The following is a 24,884-nucleotide window of genomic DNA, read 5'->3' as shown; positions in this document are numbered from 1 at the left end:
AAACAAATCATGTTTCTCACTTTTCTCACATTTGCGATAAAGGTGCTACTATCAATCCTGTCATGCAATGCAACATCATCTAGAGAAAATGTGCTTGTTTACATTTTCAGATGAGCGTTGTACATGTGCTGCACATTTTTATGTTTGAGAATGTGGGCTCTATCTCAATCATAGTTTGAAATAATTAGGATGGATTTAAGGCAATTTACAATTTATTTTAATTTCACGATGGCTTAATTAATTGGTTTATACTTTAACTGAAGTGCGCACTTGAATGTTTTAAAGAATGTCAGGTAAAGCTCTATGGACAGCATCTTAGCCATGCTGTTGATTTATATGACAAAATAATTTTGACTAATTCACTCAGTTTAATACTAAATGTGTGCAAAGCAACACTCTCAGACCTTTATGAATATCTTTCTTCTGTTGAACACAAACAAAGATATTGTGATTTAAAAAGATTTAAAAAGAAAAAGAAATTTAAAAAGAAAAATCTGTAAGCATTGACCTCCATAGTACAGATATGTTTATAAAAAATCTAAATATCTTCATTTATGTCGATGGTTACAAGTTAAGCTCCATGGACAGCATCTAAGACATGCTGTTGATTTATATGACAGAAAATACTTTTGACTAATACACTCAGTTTTAAATTAAATGTGTAAAGCTATACTTTTAAAGGGATAATCCGCCCGAAAATGTAATTTCTGTTACGATTTACTCAACCGTCAATTATTTCAAACCTTTATAAATGTCTTCTCAAGTGAAGATATTTTGTTTAAAATATGTTAGAAACCTGTAACCATTGATCTCCATTGTAGGAAAAACATACTATGAAAGTCAATAGTTACAGATGTTTAAAATCCAGATATATTTGTTTATGTAAAAGGTTTCAAGTTAGACTCTATGGACAACATTTAATCCATGCTATTGATTTATATGACAGAAAATACTTTTGACTAATTCACGGTTTAATATTAAAAGTGGGCAAAGCAATAATGAATTTCCAAAAAATGTCATTTCTGTCACAATTTACTCACCCTTAAATTGTTTTAAACTTTTGAAGAATTTCTTTATTCTGTTGGACACAAACAGAATTTTTTGTTTTAAAAATTGTTAGAAACCTGTAACCATTGACTTACCACAGTAAGATAAACATACTATGGAAGTCAATGGTTACAGGTTTCTCACAATTTTTATAAATCTGAACATCTTCATTTGTGTCAATCGTTACAAGTTAAGCTCTATGGACAGCATCTGAGCCATACTGAGGATTTATATGACAGAAAATACTTTTGACTAATTCACTCATTTTTTTATATTAGAAGTGTGCAAAGCAATACTCTTAAAGTCCATCCAAGAATGTCATTCCTGTCATGATTTACTCAACATTTAATTATTTTAAGTTTGTATGAATTTCTTTCTTCTGTTAATAAGAAAGGAAGATATTCATTAAAAAAAATATTAGAAACCTGTAACCACTAACTTCTATGATAGGAAAAACATACTATGGAAGTCAATGGTTACAGGTTTATAACATTTTTTTAATCCCGATATCTTCGTTTGTGTGGTTACAGGTTAGGTTATCTAAGTCATGCTGTTGATTTATATGACAGAAAATACTTTTGACTAATTCACTCAGTTCAATATTAGAAGTGCGCAAAGCAATAATGAATTTCCAAAAATGTCATTTCTGATTTACTCAATTTTCAATTATTTCAAACATTTATGAATTTCTTTCTTCTGATGGACACAAAGATATTTTGATAAAAAAAGTGTTAGAAACCTGTAACCATTGACTTCCATAGTATCTGTTTTTTCCTACTATGAAAGTCAGTTGTTACAGGTTTTCAGCATTCTTTAAAGTATCTTCTTCAGAGTTCAGCGAAGGAAAGAAACTCATAAAAAACACTCAATGGTTTGAAAATAATGAATAACTTTTCATTTTTGGCTGAACCATCCCTTTAATCGAATTCACTTCTCTTCTCTGTCTCTTCACTTGTTTTCTTCTGGCTGCTGTTTGAACTGCAAACTGAACTATTTGTGACTTTCAGAGACCTTGGTGTGGGAAATGGACAGAACGCCCAGCTGGCATCGGATAACGACAGAGTGTTTGATGACCTCTGGAGAAAGGACAACATGCCCACGGTGCTTAACAACCCTTACTCAGAAAGTGACAAGGTAAAATACAGTCTAAATGGCTTTATGTGTGGCTTTGAAGGACTGTGAGTGAGTCAGGAATTTACTGTATTACTTACTTCTCTGTTTTAAAGCTGCAGGTTAGGAAATATTGAAGCTGTATTTACTGTGTATATGCTTTGGTTTGCTTGGAAGCTGGCATATTCTCAGTGTTCTGCTGTCATTTTAAAAGAATTACAGGACATTTAGTTTCGCAAAATAACTTTATTATTAAATTCTTTCACTGGGCATTTAAAACAGTGGTTCTCAACAGGTTTTTCCTTTTTGGGATCCCAGGCAGCAGAGAAAATTAATGCTATTTCTACTAATAATAAAATGACCACTAATAAAAATGCAACTAACTCTATAGGAACCAAACCAAAAACTTGACTATTACAGTGCATCCGGAAAGTATTCATAGCGCTTCACTTTTTCCACATTTTTTTGTTACAGCCTTATTCCAAAATTTATTCAATTAATGTATTTCCTCAATATTCTACACACAATACCCCATAATGACTGTAAAAAAAAGTTTTGGAAAAAAACCGTGTCCTGCAGATTTGAACTCCAACCCTAATCAAACACACCTGAACTAGCTAATTAAGGTCATAGGATAGGCAGGAACGAGATTGGTGACCCCTAACTTAGAAGACTTAGTTAAAAATAACAATTTGTTCGCGATCAGGATCATTAATTCGGAAAAATCTCTGTTTTTATTTTTATATGTCAATTACCGAAAAGGATTTTTTAATTCTAGTTTTGTTTTTTCGTTTGTTTTTGTTAACTAAAATAACCTTGATGTCGAGCAATTCAGGCTGCATGAATTGTGTAAGTTTAATACCTGAGGTAGGGCTTTCTTGCAAGTACTGTAGCGTCTCTCTGGCACCTGTCACATGGCTTTGTCTGTACCTGCCAGCACAGTGCTGGTGTGGCATGTGTTTCCATAGTCCTGGTTGTGGGGGTAGCAGTGCTTACATTTCACATCAGCACATGACTCTCTCTCATCTGGCCTCTTGTGACGCATTATCCCTCTGAAAGAAACCGGATGGATGGAGGCGATCCAAGAAAGCGGAGGAATGAATGGATGCAGCTGTGTGGTCCAAGACGGAGTTGTTCTCTCTTTCTCTCTCTGCTTGGTGTAATACAGTGTCTGGTGGATGATTAATCGTGAGTAAGACGGGGAGGTGGGGGTGTGAGAGAGTACAAGAGAAATAGAAAGACAAGCACATGCGAGCAAGGTAGCTTGTGATTGTTGTGCACGATGTCTGACACTATTAGCATGACTGAAAGATGCAGTGACAGTTGAGATGATATATGAACATCGCAGCATCTTCTTACCAGGTACAATGTTTACAGCAATACGCAATTTGTCTGTGTGCATTAAGTGAAAAGCTCCTGTACCATCACTGCCAATCAGATGACATCAAAGTAACAGAAACTGTCATCCAGCCAAATTCCAATAATCAAATATATAAATTGATAAATATATTGTAAGTAGAGCAAACCAACGTTTTTAAAGGTGGAGTGGATTGATTCAGTATGTTAAATTGCTCTCTAATACGTACAGTAAATTGTAGGGATGTTCTTTTTTTTTTTTTTTTTTTTTTAGAATATGCAAAAAGGTACATAAATTGGGATCATACAAATACAAAAAACATCAACAAAAAACCATAACAAAACAACAATAAAAAAAAACAAAAAAAACAAAAAAAACAAAAAAAAAACAATATAGTCAGGTACTGTTAGGTGTGTGTGTGTGTGTGTGTGTGCGTGTGTGTGTGTGTGTGTGTGTGTGTGTGTGTGTCCATGTAAAGGTAGCTTGGTGGAAGGTAAGATTACATACATTAGGAACAATGTTAGCCAATAAATGAATCTAGTCTCGCAGATATAAGTAAAACAGATACAAAAGAAACCAGTCAGAGTTAGGGAGTAACAACTATGCTTAGTAATGTATAATAGAAATAATGACAGTAAAAAGAAAGAAAGGACAACAGTAATAATAAATGACAATGATAATAAATCACAAGTACTACCCTAACTACTACTACTGCAAAAAGTTACTTATATTACTATATAATTATTAACTACTATTGCTGCTACTACAATCACAACCACAACTATTACTACTATAATGTCTACTACTGCTGATACTACCACAACAATGACTACCACTACTGATACTACAGCGTCTGCTACAACTAATACAACGTCTACTACTACTACTACTACTACCGCAATCACTGCTACTACAACATCTACATCAACGACATCTACTACTGGTACTACTACACCAACAACGATTACTACTGATACAACGACACTTTTACTACCAATTGTAGGGATGTTCAATTCATCTTTATTTGTATAGCGCTTTTACAATGTAGATTGAGTCAAAGCAGCTTCACATAGAAGATTATAGTAAATTGAAAGTGTCCGTTCAACTTTCAGAGTTTCAGTTCAGTTTAGTTCAGTTCAGTGTGGTTTAATATTCACTGCTGAGAGTCTAAACATTGAAGAGCAAACCCATCGATGCGCAGCTCTACAAGTCCCAAACTATGCAAGCCAGTGGCAACAGCGGCGAGGAAAAAAGATTCACCAATTGGCGAAAGTGAAGGATAAAAAACCTCGAGAGAAACCAGGCTCAGTTGGGCACGACCATTTCTCTTATGGCCATACGTCTTGTGCAAAGCTGCAGTCTAGGCACCGGAGGCTGGAGAACGCTTGATCTCAGCAAAGCTGTTCCTAGAGTCTTTCAGGAATCAGACTCATGTTCTCTACTCCTCCATGACCACCACAGCAGCTGCTCAGGATACGGCCTGGTCTGGGATGTAACTTGATAAATGCAAAGTTCTTCAGAAATGGGTTTTAAATGCTCATTCATACCATAGGAATTACACTGAATGAAAAGTTCCTTTTGATTTGGAATGGTCGTGAATATTAATCAGCTCTGAAATATTGACAAAATTATAATTATACTCGACAAAAGGGGCCGACAGACATGTATTTCGCATGTTTTAAAACTATGAAAACGAAGAAGGAACTTACACTATCTGGCCACTTTATTAGGTACACCTGTCCAATTGCTTGTTAATGCAAATTTTTCATCAGCCAATCACATGGCAACAACTCAGTGCATTTAGGCATGTAGACATGGTCAAAACAATCTGCTGCAGTTCAAACTGAGCCTCAGAATGGGGAAGAGAGCTGATTACTTTGAATGTGGCATGGTTGTTGGTGCCAGACGGGCTGGTCTGAGTATTTCAGAAACTGCTGATCTACTGGGATTTTCATGCATGAACATTTCAAGGGTTAACAGAGAATGGTCAGAAAAAGAGAAAATATCCAGTGAGTGGAAGTTCTGAGGGCACAAATGGCTTGTTGATGCCAGAGGACAGAGGAGAAAGGCCAGACTGGTTGGAGCTGATAGAAAGGCAACAGTACCTCAAATAACCACTCGTTACAATAGAGAAATGCAGAAGAGCATCTCTGAACGGTCAACATGTCCAACCTTGAGGCAGATGGGCTACAGCAGCAGACGACTACACGGGTGCCACTCCTGTCAGCTAAGAACAGGAAACGGAGGCTACAATTCGTACAGGTTTACCAAAATTGGACAATAGAAAATTGGAAAAGCGTTGCCTGGTCTGATGAGTCTCGATTTCTGTTGCGGCATTCGGATGGTCGGGTCAGAATTTGTCATCAATGAAAACATGGATCCATCCTGCCATATCAACGGTTTAGGCTGGTGATGGTGGTGTAATGATGTGGGGGATATTTTCTTGGCACCATTAGTACCAATTGAGCATCGCGTCAACGCCACAACAAGAGTATTGTTGCTGACAATGTCCTTTCTGACCACAGTGTACCTATCTTCTGATGGCTACTTACAGCAGGATAGCGCACCATGTCATAAAGCGCAAATCATCACAGATTGGTCTCTTGAACATGACTATGAGTTCACTGTACTCAAATGACCTCCAGCACCTTTCGGATGTGGTTGAATGGGAGATTCACTTCATGGATGTGCAGCCGACAAATCTGCAGAAATTGCATGATGCTATCATGTCAACATTACCATAATCTCTGAGGAATAATTTCAGTACCATGTTGTATCTATACTATTAAGGATTAAAGCAGTTCTGAAGGCAAAAGGGGGTCCAACCCGGTACTAGTATGGTGTGCCTAATAAAGTGGCCGGTGAGTGTATATCAACTGTACTATAACTTTATCCTACTATATTTTTTGTAAATCAAATTTTATTTGTCACATTCACAGTCATACACAGTATGATATCCAGTGAAATGTTTACATAACCACCCGTGACCTTAAAAATCACATCAGAAATAACAAAAACAACAATAACAACAATAAGAATCTAAATTTTGAAGCAATAGAAGTTATGTAATCGATAAAAACAAATACAACATCTTTACAAACTTTAAATATGGAGTATGTGGCTGTAGAAAAAAAAGTACAAACTATAAAAATATTTAAGCTGTCTGTACAATAGCAACATAGAAGTGTTAAACATGATAAACTGATGAGATATACAGCAATAAGGTTTATTGCATAATATATGGTTTAATGTAGTCCTTTCGCTTCCGAAAAATCACAGTAAGAGCTGAGAGATGTGACAGTACAACAAAACACATATTCAGCAGTCTACATGAGTTTATTGCCTCGCTACAAAAAATGTGTCGAATGTCACAATAGACATGTTAAAGTAACAACAGACTGTATGACTCTTTGGGGTGGTATTGAATAAATTACTGATAATTACTGATTGAATAAATTTGATACATACATTGTAGGGATGTGGCTTAGGTAAGTGCAAAAATTCTTCAGAAATGGTTTGAATTGCTCATTTATAGCCACAGGAATTGATCCTAGAATGAAATGGAAAAAAGCTCTTTTTGACTATAATAGTATTGTTCACAGTTTGTATGATTCATTTATCCTGCAGTCCCAAACTCATAATTTCAAGCAGAATCTAAAAATGTCTCAAAATGTCTCACACTTTCACTAACTGAAGCTGAATATGATTCATTTCATGCAACTTGGATCATCTGTATCTTCATACACATTGTACTCAAATGCATTTCTTATGAGAGTCTTAAGACAAATAGACAATTGACAAATTCTACCCATCAGCTAAAAAAGATGCATGGTTGCTCAAAAATCCTACTTTTTAAAAAAACTTTTAGAAATGGTGTATGACTAAAGGCCCATAGCTAGCCTTTTGAAAGAGGTGGTTCTTTTTTTCTCAAAATATGGACCATATTCTATTAAATTATGAGGTTCAAATACTCCATTTTAGGAACATGTTAAGCACTAATCTTGTCAAATGATGATCATAACCACACTTTTTTTATGCAGCAATAATATTTCCTACAATTTTGTCAAAGTGCTTACCATACTACCACAAAGTGTTTATTTTCAAATGTACATGTAAACTGTAAGTTATTGGTTTCATAAAAAACATGTTGGATTAGAATTTTAAATTAAAAATCTTGTATAACGATATATGGAAAACATCAATTATGAATCTGTTCAAACTAATTTAAATAAAAAACTCTTGCTTATATAACAAACTGGCCAGCTCATTTCCTCAGTCAGAATTTGTCCATTTGAATAATTAAAAGTTTAAGCCTACTTCCATCGGTTATCTTCACAGTTTATGATGGCATACTGACAACAATAAGACAAATGTCCTCATATAGGGGCCAAATTCTAAACTTTGTCAGTGAACTAGGGCTGCACGATTATTCGAAAAACAGATCGCAATCTCAATTCGACCCTACACACGATCTTAATCCAGCTTTTCTACAATTTAGCCAATTATGTTTTCAAGATCTAGAGAGACGCATAAATGCCGCAGAAGTCTTAACATTTTTTATATACATTGCTGCGAGGCAGTGGCGCAGTAGGTAGTGCTGTCGGCTCACAGCAAGAAGGTCGGCTCAGATGGCATTTCTGTGTGGAGTTTGCATGTTCTCTCTGCGTTCGCGTGGGTTTCCTCCGGGTGCTCCGGTTTTCCCCACAGTCCAAAGACATGCGGTACAGGTGAATTGGGTAGGCTAAATTGTCCGTAGTGTGTGAATGTGTGTGTGGATGTTTCCCAGAGATGGGTTGCGGCTGGAAGGGCATCCGCTGCGTAAAAACTTGCTGGATAAGTTGGCGGTTCATTCCGTTGTGGCGACCCCGGATTAATAAAGGGACTAAGCCGACAAGAAAATTAATGAATATACATCGCTCAGCAACATGGACACCTCCAAATGGCTTTAAAAGTGCCACAAACTGTATTAATAAGGTACAATTCATCCCAAAATGTAATTTCTGTCTTAAGGTAATAACAAATTCACAGCCGCAAAATCACACATGAGCTGATGCACTGTCTGCTTAATACCAAAAGGACATGCTTGGGCCCGCCAATAGTGAGCAGAACCTGCATAGGCAGTGGATAACAGGTTATGAAGTTGTAAATAATGTTCAGTTTGTTGTTCAGAGCGATCGTTTGGTAGCTGCGTGGGTAGTATTATTTGCATGTATGTTTTTTTTGTTTTTTCCTTAAAGTGACGATGCCATGACATGAGTGCACTTGGCAGTGAAAGTGAATCGTTTAAACGATCATATCGAATTTTACAGTTATCATGACAAGCATTTGATATGTTTCTTTCATAGTCAACACAAAAATGTTGTACATGAAAATAAATGTTTTGCAGTGTCAGTATAGCTACTCTAACCTATATAATGTTGAATATAATGCTAGAGGGAATCTTATAATAAAATGTTTCTGCTTACAAGTGAAAAAATGGTCTAATAATGTTGTTAATGAAAAATGACAAGCATATCAAACATAATAATTAAACTTCAGATTTATGAATAGTTGTATTCGAATGTCATCCCTTTACTGTGAATTAACAACCAGGACAAATTTAAAGTCTGTTCAAGTCCACCGTTTCATGTCTATATAAAATTTAGCATTTTAATTAATAGTAGACCCACACATGGGCCTAATATTATTGTTGTTTTACCATATGTTTGAGAAATATTAATAGCCTACTCATATTAACCTTTACTTTTCAGAATCCTGAGTAAATCGTGATCAAAAACAAAAAAAACCTGATTCTCATTTTAGTCCTAACCTAAACACCCCCTGGCTACGGGCCTGGATTAGCAAGCATGAACTTTAAATTGGCAATATACATTATCAATAATTTATTAACCTTTGTTCATGTTAGACAGCAAAAGAAAAATAATTGGTTCTTTTTTTTGATGTCTTACAATTTAATAACACATTAAATAAATAATAATGTTCTGGATAATGAAGAAAAAGGCATTCTGTATGGTAATGTGTCATTCAAAGATAACAAATTCATTCAAACTCTAGCCTCAGATCTATATAGCTTTTGTTACTATGTAATTATATCATCATAACAATTAAAATAATATATAGATTCAATTTGAAACCACCGTATCAGTCAAAAATGAAGCTGGTGAGTTGTAGAACTCGTACAAAAATATCCATATCAGTAAACGCGGCTTCAAAATAAAGATGTTATTGAAGATGGAACGGAAGTTATTTTGATTAAACTTTAAGAAGACACTTGTATTTTTAAAATTGATGCGCATACAGTTAAAGTCAGAATGATTAGCCCTCCTGAGTTATTAGCCCCCTGTATATTTCCCCCCAAAATTCTGTTTAACAGAATTTTTTTTTCAACACATTTCTAAACATAATAGTTTTAATAACTAATTTCTAATTGCTGATAATTTTTTTATCTTTGTCATGATGACAGTGCATAATGTTACTAGATATTTTTCAAGATACTAGTATTTAGCTTAAAGTGACATTTAAAGGCTTAACTAGGGTAATTAGGCAAGTTAGGGTAATTAGGCAAGTCATTATGGGTTTGTTCTGTAGACCAGTAGTTCTTAAAGTACCACCTCAGAAAAAAAAAAAAATTGTCTCCAAGTATCACCATATTAACCGGTATTAAAGTACAGTATCATAGTAGCCCTTTTAAAGAGCTACAGCTCTGCGCAGTTCAAGAACATGGCAGATTAAATCTAATTAGAATATTTATTGTTGTCAGCCACTTTAAACATTATAAATAGTGTGAACATTAACAATGCAATGTGCTTACAGGTAAAAAAAATTAAAATAAAACATCCACGTTTAAATTAAAATGTGCTTTTTAAAGTTAATAAAAAAATGACACTGTTCTTAACCCTTGTGTTGTTTTCACATCCCACCCCTTACTTTAGTGTTCCTAGTCAAAATTGACCGGTCTGTTTTAACTGCTCCTATATTAGCACATAAAAAGAACATTTTTCACCACTAAATTTTTATTCAACATTCTTTAACTCTGAACAATGTTTTAAAGTAGTGTTTAACATGAAGTTACAGAATTACACATAAAAAAACTACAGTGAAAATAAAAATAGGCGCTGAATATGTATTACAAAAGTAAACAATAGATGACACAAATCAAAATACTTTGTTTCGTTACTAATAGATAGTAATAGTTAATACTAATTGACTCACTAGAATTACTATCACAGGATCTGACCAAAGAAATTGACGTTTTTATTCATCTGAATGATTTATCAACCAGCAAAGCACAAACAAAATGCTATCCTTTCCTGTGTATTGAGTGCTCAAGTTTTCATTCAGTCCTTGAACTGGACTATATTAGTGTACTAATATAGGGAATAGTGACTGAGGGTTTAGACGGTGAGCATGGACACAGAACTAGCACTAGTTATACTTTGGTCATTTTTAAGCAAGATGCTAATGGTCTAATCCAATAAAACAATTGATGCTAAGGTAAAAGTGCTCCTGCCATACAGAGATAGGCTAAAGGAAGAACGAAAGAAAGAAAGAAAGAAAGAAAGAAAGAAAGAAAGAAAGAAAGAAAGAAAGAAAGAAAGAAAGAAAGAAAGAAAGAAAGAAAGAAAGAAAGAAAGAAAGAAAGAAAGAAAGAAAGAAAGAAATAAATTAACACACACAGATGGGTGCATTGCTAAAAGGAAGCCTGTTACACAGTTTGAAAACCACTGCTGTAGACAATCAAAAAACAATATTTTAAGTATTAAGTAGTCTAATAATATTGACCTTACTATATATAAATATAAACCGCTTTTATTATAGCCAAAATAAAACAGATAAGACTTTCTCCAGAAGAAAAAATATTATAGGAAATACTGTGAAAATTTTCTTGTTCTGTTAAACATAATTTAGGAATTATTTGAAAAAAGAGGGCTCATAATTTTAACCCCAACTGCTAATAATACTGCAGTACTGAAGAGTCAGTTTTGATTTGATGGTGACTTGAAGTGTTACTCAATCACACTGACCTCAAATGGCCAGCCAGATATGCCATTATCTGCAAGGCTAAGGGGACGACAACACTTTCACTTGCACTTTACTATCCTCACTTCAGTCTGACAGTTTGAAGCCTTGGCTACTCCATAATAAGCTGTTATAGCTGCCACTGTATGTTGACATTTTTGACTCTTAGCATATTCTCACCGACACACACACACACATGGATTCCCAGATTGTTCTCTACATGCTTTTATTTGAGTGACAGAATAGTTAATACTAATTGACTCACTAGAATTAACACACACAGATGGGTGCATAACAATTGTTTTATCAGGAAGTTGATTCACGTTAGAGGATCCACTGCTATCTCATGACAATTCATAACTTATTGATTTAGTTACTAATCTGTATGAATTCGTACAATCTCATTCATACAATTTAGTACGATTTGCTTATCCCCATTGACGGTTGGGTTTAGAGGTGGGCTTGGGTGTCATGCCTACTTTTAAAAATCATACATTTTCGTATGACTGAACTCCTTAGCCACTGACAAAACGTATGGTAGTTAAGTTTCCTTGTGAGATCAGGCTGAGGATTGGCACATAAGTACGGAAAAGAGATGTGTACCTGCAAAAGATGTTGTTCAGTCTGAAGTGAGTGAGTGAGTGAGTCAGTGAGTGAGTGAGTTGGGGTGGTGTGTATGGGGATGTTTTCTGTCTGATGAATGAATTTTGGATGTTTACCCATTCATTTTCTATGGCTGGGAACACCACAGGTGTAAGAAAGTTAATTAAAACACTCAAAATTGAATGAAAGAGGTGATCATCACTTTTATATGATCAAGTGCATAGCGTGGAGGATATCTTAAGGTCTTGAGGGAATCAGATGTAAACACAATATTTATGAGTGTTTTAAGTTGGGTCAGATTTGACCCTAACACGACGGGAAGGTTAAAACGTAAAAAGAAAACTGATGTACTAAAATGTAAAGTGTTATTATATAGTAGCCTATTCATCAAAACCTTTAAATGTTCTTTGGACCCCATAAATATAGGCTATATGTCATCATATTCATGCATAAACTCTTTTTGATAATCATTTAAATATATAAATAATATATACATGCAACATATATCTTTGAAGTCTAAATTTACTTGTATTTTAAATATATGAATTGGATTTACATACTTAAATTATCAATTAGATCTGCTTTCTAGAAAAGGCTTTGTGTGTCAGAAAAGCAAGGGATTACGAATATGGGGAGATTAGCTTCAAATGATAGAGTAGATAAGAAACATTAGGAAAATAAAATAAAATAAAAGTTTTAGCTTATTAAAATCAATTTACTGATCACATCTGTGTTATCATACGCATCAAAGGGTTAAAAGTGTGCCTTTTTTTTTTTTACTTTAATTATTCAGCGATTTCTTCTAGCACTAAAAGGAAGCCTGTTACACAGTTTGAAAACCACTGCTGTAGACAATCAAAAAACAATATTTTAAGTATTAAGTAGTCTAATAATATTGACCTTACTATATATAAATATATATATATATATATATATATATATATATATATATATATTTTTTTTTTTAAACCGCTTTTATTATAGCCAAAATAAAACAGATAAGACTTTCTCCAGAAGAAAAAATATTATAGGAAATACTGTGAAAATTTTCTTGTTCTGTTAAACATAATTTAGGAATTATTTGAAAAAAGAGGGCTCATAATTTTAACCCCAACTGCTAATAATACTGCAGTACTGAAGAGTCAGTTTTGATTTGATGGTGACTTGAAGTGTTACTCAATCACACTGACCTCAAATGGCCAGCCAGATATGCCATTATCTGCAAGGCTAAGGGGACGACAACACTTTCACTTGCACTTTACTATCCTCACTTCAGTCTGACAGTTTGAAGCCTTGGCTACTCCATAATAAGCTGTTATAGCTGCCACTGTATGTTGACATTTTTGACTCTTAGCATATTCTCACCGACACACACACACACATGGATTCCCAGATTGTTCTCTACATGCTTTTATTTGAGTGACAGAATATTCCTGCTGAGATGATGATAAGTGAGCGTTCTTATCAGCTTGCTTTAGACAATTTTAATCTTGTTTTACATTTTCTGTGTCGAGCTGTAAATGGAAAAGTTTGTTTTTTTTGTAAGAAGTGTCTGTACTTTGGAAAGCTGACCTTGCTGACACTAGACAGAATGCACGTTCCCTTGCTTTAGTGACTGCAAATCCACTAAAGCAACGCAGGTGCAATGATTTGAATTTTTGAGATGATAATAACCTTTCAGTCAGCCTGATGGGGTTGAGGTTTTTTAGAAATGTGCTGAGTTTTCCAAGGCTAACAGCAGAGCCCTGCATAATTTCAGCTCTAATAAGGCTCACTCGCCCAGTAGAAGTGGTGTGAAGCAGTCGGACAGATGAGCTGCTGCTGTCATTAAGCAATGATGTTGCTCTCCTTGAAGCGCTGCATGGAAAAATAAGCTATTTAATTTTGCCATCTACATTTTTATGCGCACTCATATACAGTATAATCTTGTTAAAAATGATAGCTCTTCTCAAAAGCTAATGCCAATACAGCAGTCCACCATTTCAGATATTTATGATTTAATGTTTTGTAAGATGCTAAATTAGGGTTGAGCAATATTGCAAAAAAAAAAAATTGATCATGATATAATGTTTCATATCATTTGATATTGATATTATTGAATATTTTTGACAATCCATTTAGGAATATTAGGATTTTGTAACCACTTCATTTCAGTTTACCAACATTATTAGTTTGTCTCTTTATGTGTTTGTTGTATCATGACATTAATAATAAATAAATAAATTAATTAATTAAATTATTTAATTAATTTAATTAATTAATTAATTAATTAATAAAGTTGTTAAACTTATTATCAAGGCAAATAGTTTTAATAGTCCAAAAATATATATATTTGAACAAAATATCTGTGGGCTGTTTCATAAAAGTTGTTTAGAAAAGCGGGGATTAAAGTCAAAAACCTGACTTCGATGAGCTGATCTAAACATCCACACTTAAATTGGTTCTCTAACAGTAAGTTAAAGATCATTCGATCTAGCTAATCTGAGTTTAGTTTAACCTAGATAATTTAGATAATTGCGTGTGCACGTTACTGTCGTGAAACCTTAAAGGTCGAGCATAAATGCATTTATTATGTTGTCTGCTACCCTGGCAACTACTAGAACTGAAAGAGCTCTGAAATGAGACGCAGCTATGTTCACAGCGAGTAAGGGTTTTTTTAGAGTTCAAACATATAAACATAATAATCAAAAACTACGGCTTGCAACAAAAGAGAAAAGGCTCACAGGAAATTGCAAATCGTCTCAATAGGCAACATATGCAGCAATATATTTTAAAATAAAGGCCATTATTTAGGAAATTGTATGAAATTGACCACGCACACGCTTGAGAGAGGAAGAGAGAATATGTGCTTACTGCCAATTGTTGCTTGCAAGAAAAAGTTTTAATGCGTTGCAGGCTAACTGTAACATACAAAACGTGCTTAAAATAAATATATTAAGTTTAAATAATGGCAACAAAGAGCCGTGCACACACAAGCAGTGGGATATCTTATTTGCTCCGGAAACCACTGCAAATAGCTGCTTTCCCTTTGACACTAAGGGTTTGCAGCTAATAGTTATTTTTTAAGAAATGTAGCCTACTTCTTTACATCAGTCAATGCTTTCTTACTATTATTGTCTTCTTCACAGATCTTTCTTTTAAATTAATATTTTCAACAGTATGCTTTACAAAAAAATGTGTGCATATACATTAGATCATTCAGTACCCAAGCAAAATTTGGAAGTAATCTAATAAAAATTAAACTGAGGATAACAGTCCAAAAATTTGTATACCCAAATTAATATGTTGAGGGAAAATATTAAATAAAATTTTAATAAACAGGAAAAAAATCTACATAAACATAAAAAATAGAGCCATTTTTTAAATGTTGTATTTTAGTTTGGAATATTAAGTGACTATAAAGTTTTAATTATTAGTAAGAGGTGAATTAAAATGGCATCAAATTATGGCGGGGCGAATGTTATCATTACCTTGATTAAGCTTGAACTTAAGACTTGACCTGAAAGTTAACCTGCCCCGGACTAGGCTAATTTCCCAGTATAAGTTGCCAGAGAAACTAAGTTTGAACTAGCATAAATTTGATTTATGAAACCGAATCTGTCATTAAAAAAACCTGACTTACCATAATAAGCCTGGCTTTTTCTCTAAGCTTGATATATGGAACAGCCCCCTGATCTCTTTATAATAAAATAAACAAGTGTTAATGAGATTCTTAAACTTGAAAAAAATGTTTCAAACTGTGTACAAAGGTAAAGTGTAAATACTCAAAGCAAACTTAAAGGTGTGAATAATGATGATACAGTAAACCTCAAACTCTGTAAACGAAACAAAGTATGATCATCAAATCTGAGCTTATAAGTAAAAGAATCAATCATTATTATTCAAATACATATTGCAACATTACAAATAGTAAAGTTGAATGACTACATTACCGCTATACTTAAAGATCTTTCAGATAGGTATCTAGTGGCTGTGATGCACAACAAAAGAAACCAAAAAGCCACTCTGGCAACATCCTTGCATCCTTTTTTTATTTACAGTCTCCTCACTGCTGCTATACGGCACTCATTTTCGCGAGTGTTGTTATTTTGACCCATTGCTGCAGCTCCGACACAAGTTTATAGAGAAAAGTTATTTGTAATTTGTTTATTTTTAAATGATGCATAACTGATTTTGAGAAATGGTTAGATGGATGCATTTATGGAATGGGTGGCTGTATTGAAGATGGATAAACTGAATGACAGGTGAATGGATAGATGTAATGATGGCTGGATAAATGCATGGATTGATGGATACATTAAATGTCTGAATTAAAATGAATTTATGGATACTCTGAGAGATGTGTTATTTAAACAATGGGCGGGTGGAAGCATTGAACTATAGATGGATGCCACAGCCGTATCACCCTGCTGCTCAACACTGGTTGCTCACTGAAGCTAAGCAGGCCTGAGCCTGGTCTTTACCTAGATGGGAGACCACATAAGAAAACTAGGTTGCTGTTGGAAAGGGTGTTTGTAAGGCCAGCATGAAGCGCTCAACCTGCGGTCTGTGTGAGTCTTAATGCCCTAGTATAGTGAAGGGGACACTATCCTGTCAGTTAGCTCCATCTTTCGCATGAGACGTTAAAATTTTCAATATTTAATAGGAAATTCAATAAACATGTACATTTGTCCATTTAGCAAATGCTTTTATCCAAAGTGATTTACAAATGAGGATAAAAGAAGCACATCAAATCACCAGAGAGAAGCAATACACAGATGCCATAGCTAGTCTTAGCATTTTTTTCCCCCACATACATGCAGACACACAGAAATACATATACAGTCATTCCAGAAAGTGTTCATAGCGCTTCACTTTTTCCACATTTTTCTATGTTACAGTTTTATTCCAAAATGGATTACGTTCATTTATTTCCTCAAAATTCTACACACAATACCCCATAATGACAATGTGACAATTTTTTATAATTGTTGCAAATTTATAAAAAATAAAAAAAAACTGAAAAATTACATGTACATTAGTATTCACAGCCTCTGCTCAATACTTTGTTGATGCACATTTGGCAGCAATTACAGCCTCAAGTCTTTTTGAATACGTGAATACTGATGGACATGTGATTTTTCAGTTTTTTTATTTGCAACGATTTCAAAAACTCATTTTTTTCCACATTGTCATTATTGGGTATTGTGTGTAGAATACAGAGGAAATAAATGACTTCAATCCATTTTGAAATAGGGCTGTAACATAACAAAATGTGAAAAAACTACAGTTAACACATAATTTGTTAACTGTATCCATCATCTACATCAAGGCATCCATCCACAGTTCAAATCCACAAATCTAATTCGTAAATTCAAAACACAATTCAAAAATCCACAAATTTAATTTGTAAATTCAGAAGACGTTTGAAAAATCCACAAATCTTATTCGCAAATTCAAAATATGATTAAAAAATACACAAATCGAATTCGTAAATTCAGAAGACGATTCAAAAATACACAAATCGAATTCGTAAATTCAGAAGACGATTCAAAAGTACAAATCTAATTCGTGAATTCAGAAGACGATTGAAAAATCCACAAATCTAATTAGCAAATTCAAAACATGATTAAAAAATACACAAATCCAACTCATAAATTCAAAGCACGCTTCAAAAATCCGCAATTCTAATTCTTAAATTCAAAACACGATTAAAAAATACACATCTAATTAATAAATTCAGGAGATGATTAAAAAATACACATCTAATTCGTAAATTTTAAACATGATTAAAAAATGCACATCTAATTTGTAAAGTCAAAACACGATTCAAAAATCCACAATTCTAATTTGTAAATTACAAACATGATTCAAAAATACACAAATCCAATATGTAAATTCAGGAAATGATTCAAAAATACACAAATTTATTTTGTATATTCAAAAGACAATAAAAACATACACATCCAATATGTAAATTCAAAACACAGGTTAAAATGACACGTTACAAAATATGGATAAACTAAAGCGCTATGAATACTTTCCGCACACACTGTATACATTCACACACATATGTAAACACATACACACACAAACAATAGATGGATGGCAGAATTGAATAATATGCATCGAACAATGGATTGTTGGATGTCTTGAACTCCAGATGATGGATGCAGTAAACATGAAGATGTATTTATTAAACAGAGGTGATTATGAAGTTGATGGAGTTTTGGACTGAACAATGGATGGACGGATCTAATGTGTTTTATACAAATATATTTGGATGGATGGATGGTTGGATGGTTTGAAACAAGGATGGGTGATTGGATGGATGGACAGATGGATGGATGGTTTGAACTGGATGGATGCCTTGATGAAGATGATGGATACAGTTAACAAAATATGGATCAATAGATTGAACTGAGATGGGTGATGGACTGATCAATTACACATGGATGGATGGATTGATGGATGGATGGATGGATGGATGGAATGTGTTTTATACAGGTGGATTTAATTGGATGGTTCGTTGGTTGGTTTGAACCATGGATGGGTGATTGGATGAATGGATGGGTGGATGATTAATGGATGGATGGTTTGAACTGTTGATGGGTGAAATGAATGATAGATGAATGAATGCATTGAATGCCTTAAACTGTAGATGATGGATACAGTAAACAACATATGGATAAATACATTGAACAGAGATGGGTGATGGACTGATCAATAGATTGATGGACTGAATGGATTGACTGAGCATCATACAGTTGGATGGATGGTTTAAACTTTTGGTGGATGCATTGAATGATGAATGAATAGGCTGAATGATGTATGGATGGATTGTTTGAACAAATATAAATGGATAGATTGATCTAGCCATATTAAGTATGTAAAGAAAATATTAGGTGCAGCATTTATGCAGACGGACAATTTCCATGACATCCAAAGAAACTATGTTTGGGTGTATTGTGCATACATGAGATATGATAAATGCACTATATAAAAGTACATTACTTCAGAATGAATGATCTATACAGTAGATGAATGCTCTGAATGATAGATGAATGAATTAGCTGAATGATAGATGGAAGGATGGATGGTGGATGCACTTTACAAATGAATAAATGGATCTAACCAAATTGTTATGCGAAGAAAATATTAGGTATTAATGCAAACAGACAATTTCCATGACATTTAAAGAAACACAATGGTATCAGCTAATGAATCATTCCGGAATGTTTTATTTATTAGCAGCTTGTGAAATTAGTTTGTCAAATCAGCTCGTGTGACTCGTTTACATAATAAAGCTCTGTGCTCAGCTTGTGTTAGTACAGCTGTGGTGAGAAGGAAGAGACGTAGACAAAACGCCCGTCCTCTCCCAAACCCCCCCGCAGTGCCCGTTGTCGAGCGTGAAGTTGAATAAAGAGGTGCAGCAGTGAAGGTGGGCTGTGAATCTGCGTGAGTGTATGGAGTGCTTGTTTCTGAAGCGCTCCACTGTGGGTAAGTGGTCTCGAAGTGTCGATGATGTTGCCGAATATTCCACCCCGCTCATACACGTGGTTGCGTCAATCGTTGCTCAGGGCGACACTGTCATGAAGAAAAAAAAAGCCTTTCGGCTGAAGTTTCCTTTTTCAATTTTACACCTTTTCTTTCACACTTTCTTCCTGTCGTTGTTAATTGTAAGTTAATAAGTTATTCTATTTCAGGTTTATACCTTGAATGCAAAATCTTTTCCAAAGTGCTGTTTAACAGAGAGAATATTTTTTTTACGCATTAAAAACATGTCTTTGCCTGGAAGACAGTATACAATTTGTATGCTCGAAACATGATTCAAAAACACACTTATAATTATATTAATAAATTCAAAGCACGGTTCAAAAACACACAAATTAAATTCTTAGATTCAAAACATAATTAAAAAAATCCACAAATGTAATTTGTAAATTCAAAACACAATTCCAAAATACACAAATCTAATTCATAAATTCAGAAGACGATTCAAAAATTCACAAATCGAATTAATAAATTCAAAACACGATTGAAAAATTAAATTCTAATTTCTAATTTCAGAAGACGATTGAAAAATCCACAAACCTAATTCACAAATTGAAAACATGATTAAAAAATACACAAATCCAATTCATAAATTCAAAGCACGTTTCAAAAATCCACAATTCTCATTCGTAAATTTAAAACAGGATTCAAAAATCCACAATTCTCATTCGTAAATTTAAAACAGGATTCAAAAATCCACAATTCTAATTCGTAAATTCAAAACACGATTCAAAAATACACATTTAATTCGTAAATTACAAACATGATTCCAAAATACACAAATCCAATTTGTAAAATCAGAAGGTGATTCAAAAATACACATCTAATTTGTAAATTCAGGAGATGATTCAAAAATACACATCTAATTCGTACATTCAAAAGACAGTTAAAAAATACACATCCAATTCGTAATTCAAAAGAAGATTCAAAAATACCATTCATGAATACGGCAGTCCATTCCGCTGTGGCGACCCCGGATTAATAAAGAGATTAAGCCAAAAAGAAAATGAATAAATGCATGTATTTTTAAATTCAACACACAATTTAAAAATGCACAAATCTAATTCGTAAATTCAAAAAACAGGTCAAAAATACACATCCAATTCATAAATTCAAAACACGATTCAAAAATACACAAATCTAATTCGTAAATTCAAAAGACTTTAAAAATACACAAATCCAATTCCTAAATTCAATACACAAATTAAAAATACACGTCTTATTCGTAAATTCATCACACAATTTGTAAATTCAAAACACAATTTAAAAATACACAAATCCAATTGGTAATTCAAAAGATGATTCAAAAATACTAATCTAATTCGTAAATTCAACACATGATTCAAAAATACACAAATCCAGTTCAAATTGGATTTTGTACATGTGAAATGTGCTGTGCATGTTTGAATTTTAATCTTAAATGTATTTTCGAGATTGATCTGGTTCCATACTTAATGTCCTTTGACTCCGTGTGAACTGTATCAGTAAATGAACACAGTACAAACCAATCAGAAATTATACAAACTGTGTTGTTCTAATACATTAAACAGTCAAAACAAATACCTTGTTGGTTGCTTGTCATGAAAAGAGGATGCTTGGGTTAATAAAATTTTCTTTACTGTCCTTTTTAACCTATGACAGCAGTGACATTAAACTTAAACACATTTACCTTAACACAGAGTTGAGATGCATCCGCTCATCATCAGCCTATTTGGTGACTCACAAAACACATCCTTTTCATCGAAGTGACACACTCCCACATCCAATGTCTTAAAGTGCACCATATGAAACATTAAACATTCCAACACATTTACATTTATAAAAACACCTCTGAAGGCAGCACTGTAGCTCAGTGGTTAGCACTGTCCCCTCACAGCAAAAAGGTTCGAGTCCTGGATGGTTCAGTTGGCATTTCTGTGTGGAGTTTGCATGTTCTCCTTATGTTGGTATGGGTTTCCTCTGGGTGCTCTGGTTTTCCCCACAGTCCAAAGACATGCGCTATAGGTAAATTGGATGAAGTAAATTGGCCGTAGTATATGAGTGTGTGTTGCCGATTAATCCACCCCGCTCGTACATGTGGTTGTATCAGTCGTTGCTCAGGGCGACGCTGTCATGAAAAAAAAGGCTGAAGTTTCCTTTTTCAATTTTACACCTTTTCCTTCACACTGCCTTCCTGTCACGGCGTACGCTCGCATATGTAAGAGTGTATCATATCTGCTTTTGTCCTCACATTTCACTGGTGACAAGATTGTTCTCATCTGTTCTGCCTCAGATGTCTCATACGCGAAAACATGAGTGTGGTGTTTTCCGTGCCAGCTGCGGTGCCTTTGAGATAATAATCGTGTGTTGTGCAGCCAGAGACAGATTTGTCTTCAGAGGAGGATCGAATCAATTGAGTTAAGGGACGCCCACTATTCTTCCAGCAAACATAAAGGGCCAAGCCTGATATTGAAGTTTGCATTCAGATGATGAGAATCCACCACAATTATGCAAGGGACGTGGTGCCGAAACCATCGCCCTCTGCACTGGGTCTACACAAGGAGTATAATGGCTTCTAGATTGATTTCCATTGATGTGAAGTTCTTATACATTTGCACATGGAGCAAATTACAGTCATCTTTCCAATGGCAAGTCTTCGAAAGTATTGTAGTCTCTGTGAAAATCAAAGCTCGGTTAGATCTTTGCTTAATAGTGCTGATTATCCCCTTTGATGCCTTCGAGTGGGGAAATTCTTGTTAAAATAGCTGCATAAGAAGAAAGAACTTAGCAAAGAAAGTTCATTTGCTGTCAAATATAATTTGTCTCAAAACATCCTATTTTCAAGAAGGAAAGGGCTGGTTTAATAACCAAAACATTCTTTTGAAGACAGAGAAACAGAAAATTGGCGCTTTTATTATGTTATTAATATTCCGTATGACTGGTTTAAAATATGCTGTATTGTGAAGTTTTTTTCTTAGGACATCTCTTATATCAGAGCTATTCAATAAGTTTGTCATGGGGGCCAGTTCATGAAAAGCATCCCAAATGAGGGGCCGGAGAGATATGACTTGCAATATACAGTAAGTGTTGACACTGGAGTAATATAAGAGCCCATATGCTGTATTTTTGCTCCTTAAGACATCCACTTTGCTTTTTCTACATTATAACAATAATATGTTGTATTTTGAAACTACATAAAGCCACAGTGTACAATGCAGTGATGTTTTTACAAACAAAAGCAGTGCATTGCTTTAGTAGGCTTCTTCTACATTCAGACACATTCATGTTTTGAACTGCATGGTAACTAGAGATGCAACAATTGTTGATTTTGTTTGTACAGTTATAGTCTGAAGAATAATCAGGTTTCACGTTTATCACCATTATTATGTATTTATTAAATTCAAAACACTACTAGTTTAGAAAATCACATGAAAACTGCTCATATTTTAAAGTGTTAATTATTGCTATTGACATTGTCATTGGCATTTTGCTGGTCAGCACCCAAATACAGCACAAAATAGTATTTATAAAACTAACAATAGTCCATTTCTCTTTTTGGACTTAAAAATAAATGAGAGTTTTTGTTTTAAACATGAGTGATAATTTTACAGTGAAAATAAACGACAATGAATAAATAAATAAAAATAAGTATAAATAAAAAAAATTATATTTGTTTAATGTTAATTTAAGCTATATATTAGCTAAGGATTTAAATGAACTGTTGTTATTATCTGCGTTCATACATAATCATTTTAATAATTTGTAAAAATTCGTCTAACTTATCTTTTGTTTACATTGCACTGAAAGCCACTCACAACTCTCCCCACTACAGCGTGAGATCATTTCTAGGGTGTGCACCTGGAGGCACTTGCAAGCCACGCGCGCACTGCTCCCAAAATGCGCACATCTCCATTGGAAACAATGAGTTTGTGTGCAGAAAAGACGCAAAAGTGTGAGAAAAAAAAAGACGGCCTGCTGTTATAGTTAATCCAACATCTGTGCGTATTAGCAAAAAATTGTTTAGTTACAGCAGTTTTGTTCCATGCAACAGAAACGTGCCATTGAGAAGCCATTAAGATTAATTAACCGTTTTCAATTAATAGTGGAATCGGCTAATTGTTGCATCCCTATTAACGATATCAGTGCATTGAACAAAAGGCCTTTTCTACAAACATATCCAAATGTTTTCGGCTGCTCGCTTAATGTCAGCTGACTCACGCTCTGCAGCTCGTGCTGTATTGAACAGACGCACATCACTTCATAAATATAGCGGTCGTTTTTCGACTGAATTAAATCTATTTTTGATGTCTTGGTCGCACTATTTGGAGGGCCGGAACAAATTGCCTTGGGGGCCTGGTTCGGTCTGCTGGCCGCCAATTGAATAGCCTCGTTTTATATGAATGCATGAGAACATATTTCATTTTTGACTTGACATTGTTTTATTTGTCTTGTTTTATTAGTGAAATTGTATTATAGCATCAGTTAATCGGTTTATATGTGAATGCATTAACCAGTTTTTGTTAGGGCTGCAACTAATGAATATTTTAATAATTGATTAATCGTAGCAAGAAGGTGTTGCTAGGCAGTTGCGTATACTGAGTAGTTGCTAGGCAGTAGCTAACATAAATTAGCATGGTTCTTGTATGAATTAGCATGTTGCTAGCATACTTCTAGTACAAAATAGCATATGGATTTAGTACGAATTAGCATGTTGCTAGCATGTTTTAGTATAAACTAGCATGTTGTTAGCATGAATTTAGTATGAATTAGCATGTTGCTAGTATAATTAGTATGTTTGTTAGGATGTTTTTAGTATGGATTGGTATATTAGTATGTTGCCAGAATGTTAGTATATTTGTTAGTATGTTTGTTAGTACTTTTCTAGTATGGATTGGATTGTTGTTGGTATGTTTTTAGTATGGATTAGTATATTACTAGTAAGATTGATATTTTGTTTGTATGTCAAAGTCAATGGCAGTTTTTCATAATGGAGGTCCATGGGACAGTTGCTTAAGTGCCTTAAGTGGTTGCAATGGTGTGGCTAGTAAGCTGAAGGGTCATCAGTAATTGGCAGATTGGTAGTCTGAGCCCAAACCCTAGTCTGTATGACAGTCTGACGCAAAGTTGGTCACAAAGTTTGGTCCAATGTTAAGTCAATGGGACTTTTTCAAATTTTCCAGGTCCGTTTTTGGAAAACTAAGTCGGGTCAGCTCGAAAATATGAGGCAACCCGAGTC

The 24,884-nt window shown here is 34.3% G+C and overlaps 1 protein-coding gene across 3 annotated transcripts in view; it reads left to right on the top strand.

The window, feature by feature from the left end:
* The window catches only part of nos1 (nitric oxide synthase 1 (neuronal)), a 130,364-nt gene that overhangs the window by 24,625 nt on the left and 80,855 nt on the right, over positions 1–24,884 (top strand). For all 3 annotated transcript variants that reach the window (XM_087252824.1, XM_087252823.1, NM_131660.1), the window contains 1 exon segment: positions 2,055–2,181. In XM_087252824.1, coding sequence (XP_087108950.1) covers positions 2,055–2,181 — 127 coding nt within the window.

Source organism: Danio rerio, chromosome 5, assembly GCF_052040795.2.
Source record: "Danio rerio strain M-AB ecotype USA chromosome 5, GRCz13ab, whole genome shotgun sequence".
Taxonomy (NCBI): Eukaryota; Metazoa; Chordata; class Actinopteri; order Cypriniformes; family Danionidae; genus Danio; species Danio rerio.
Note: the sequence above shows the minus strand (reverse complement) of the source record. Positions and strands in the feature narration are given on the sequence as shown.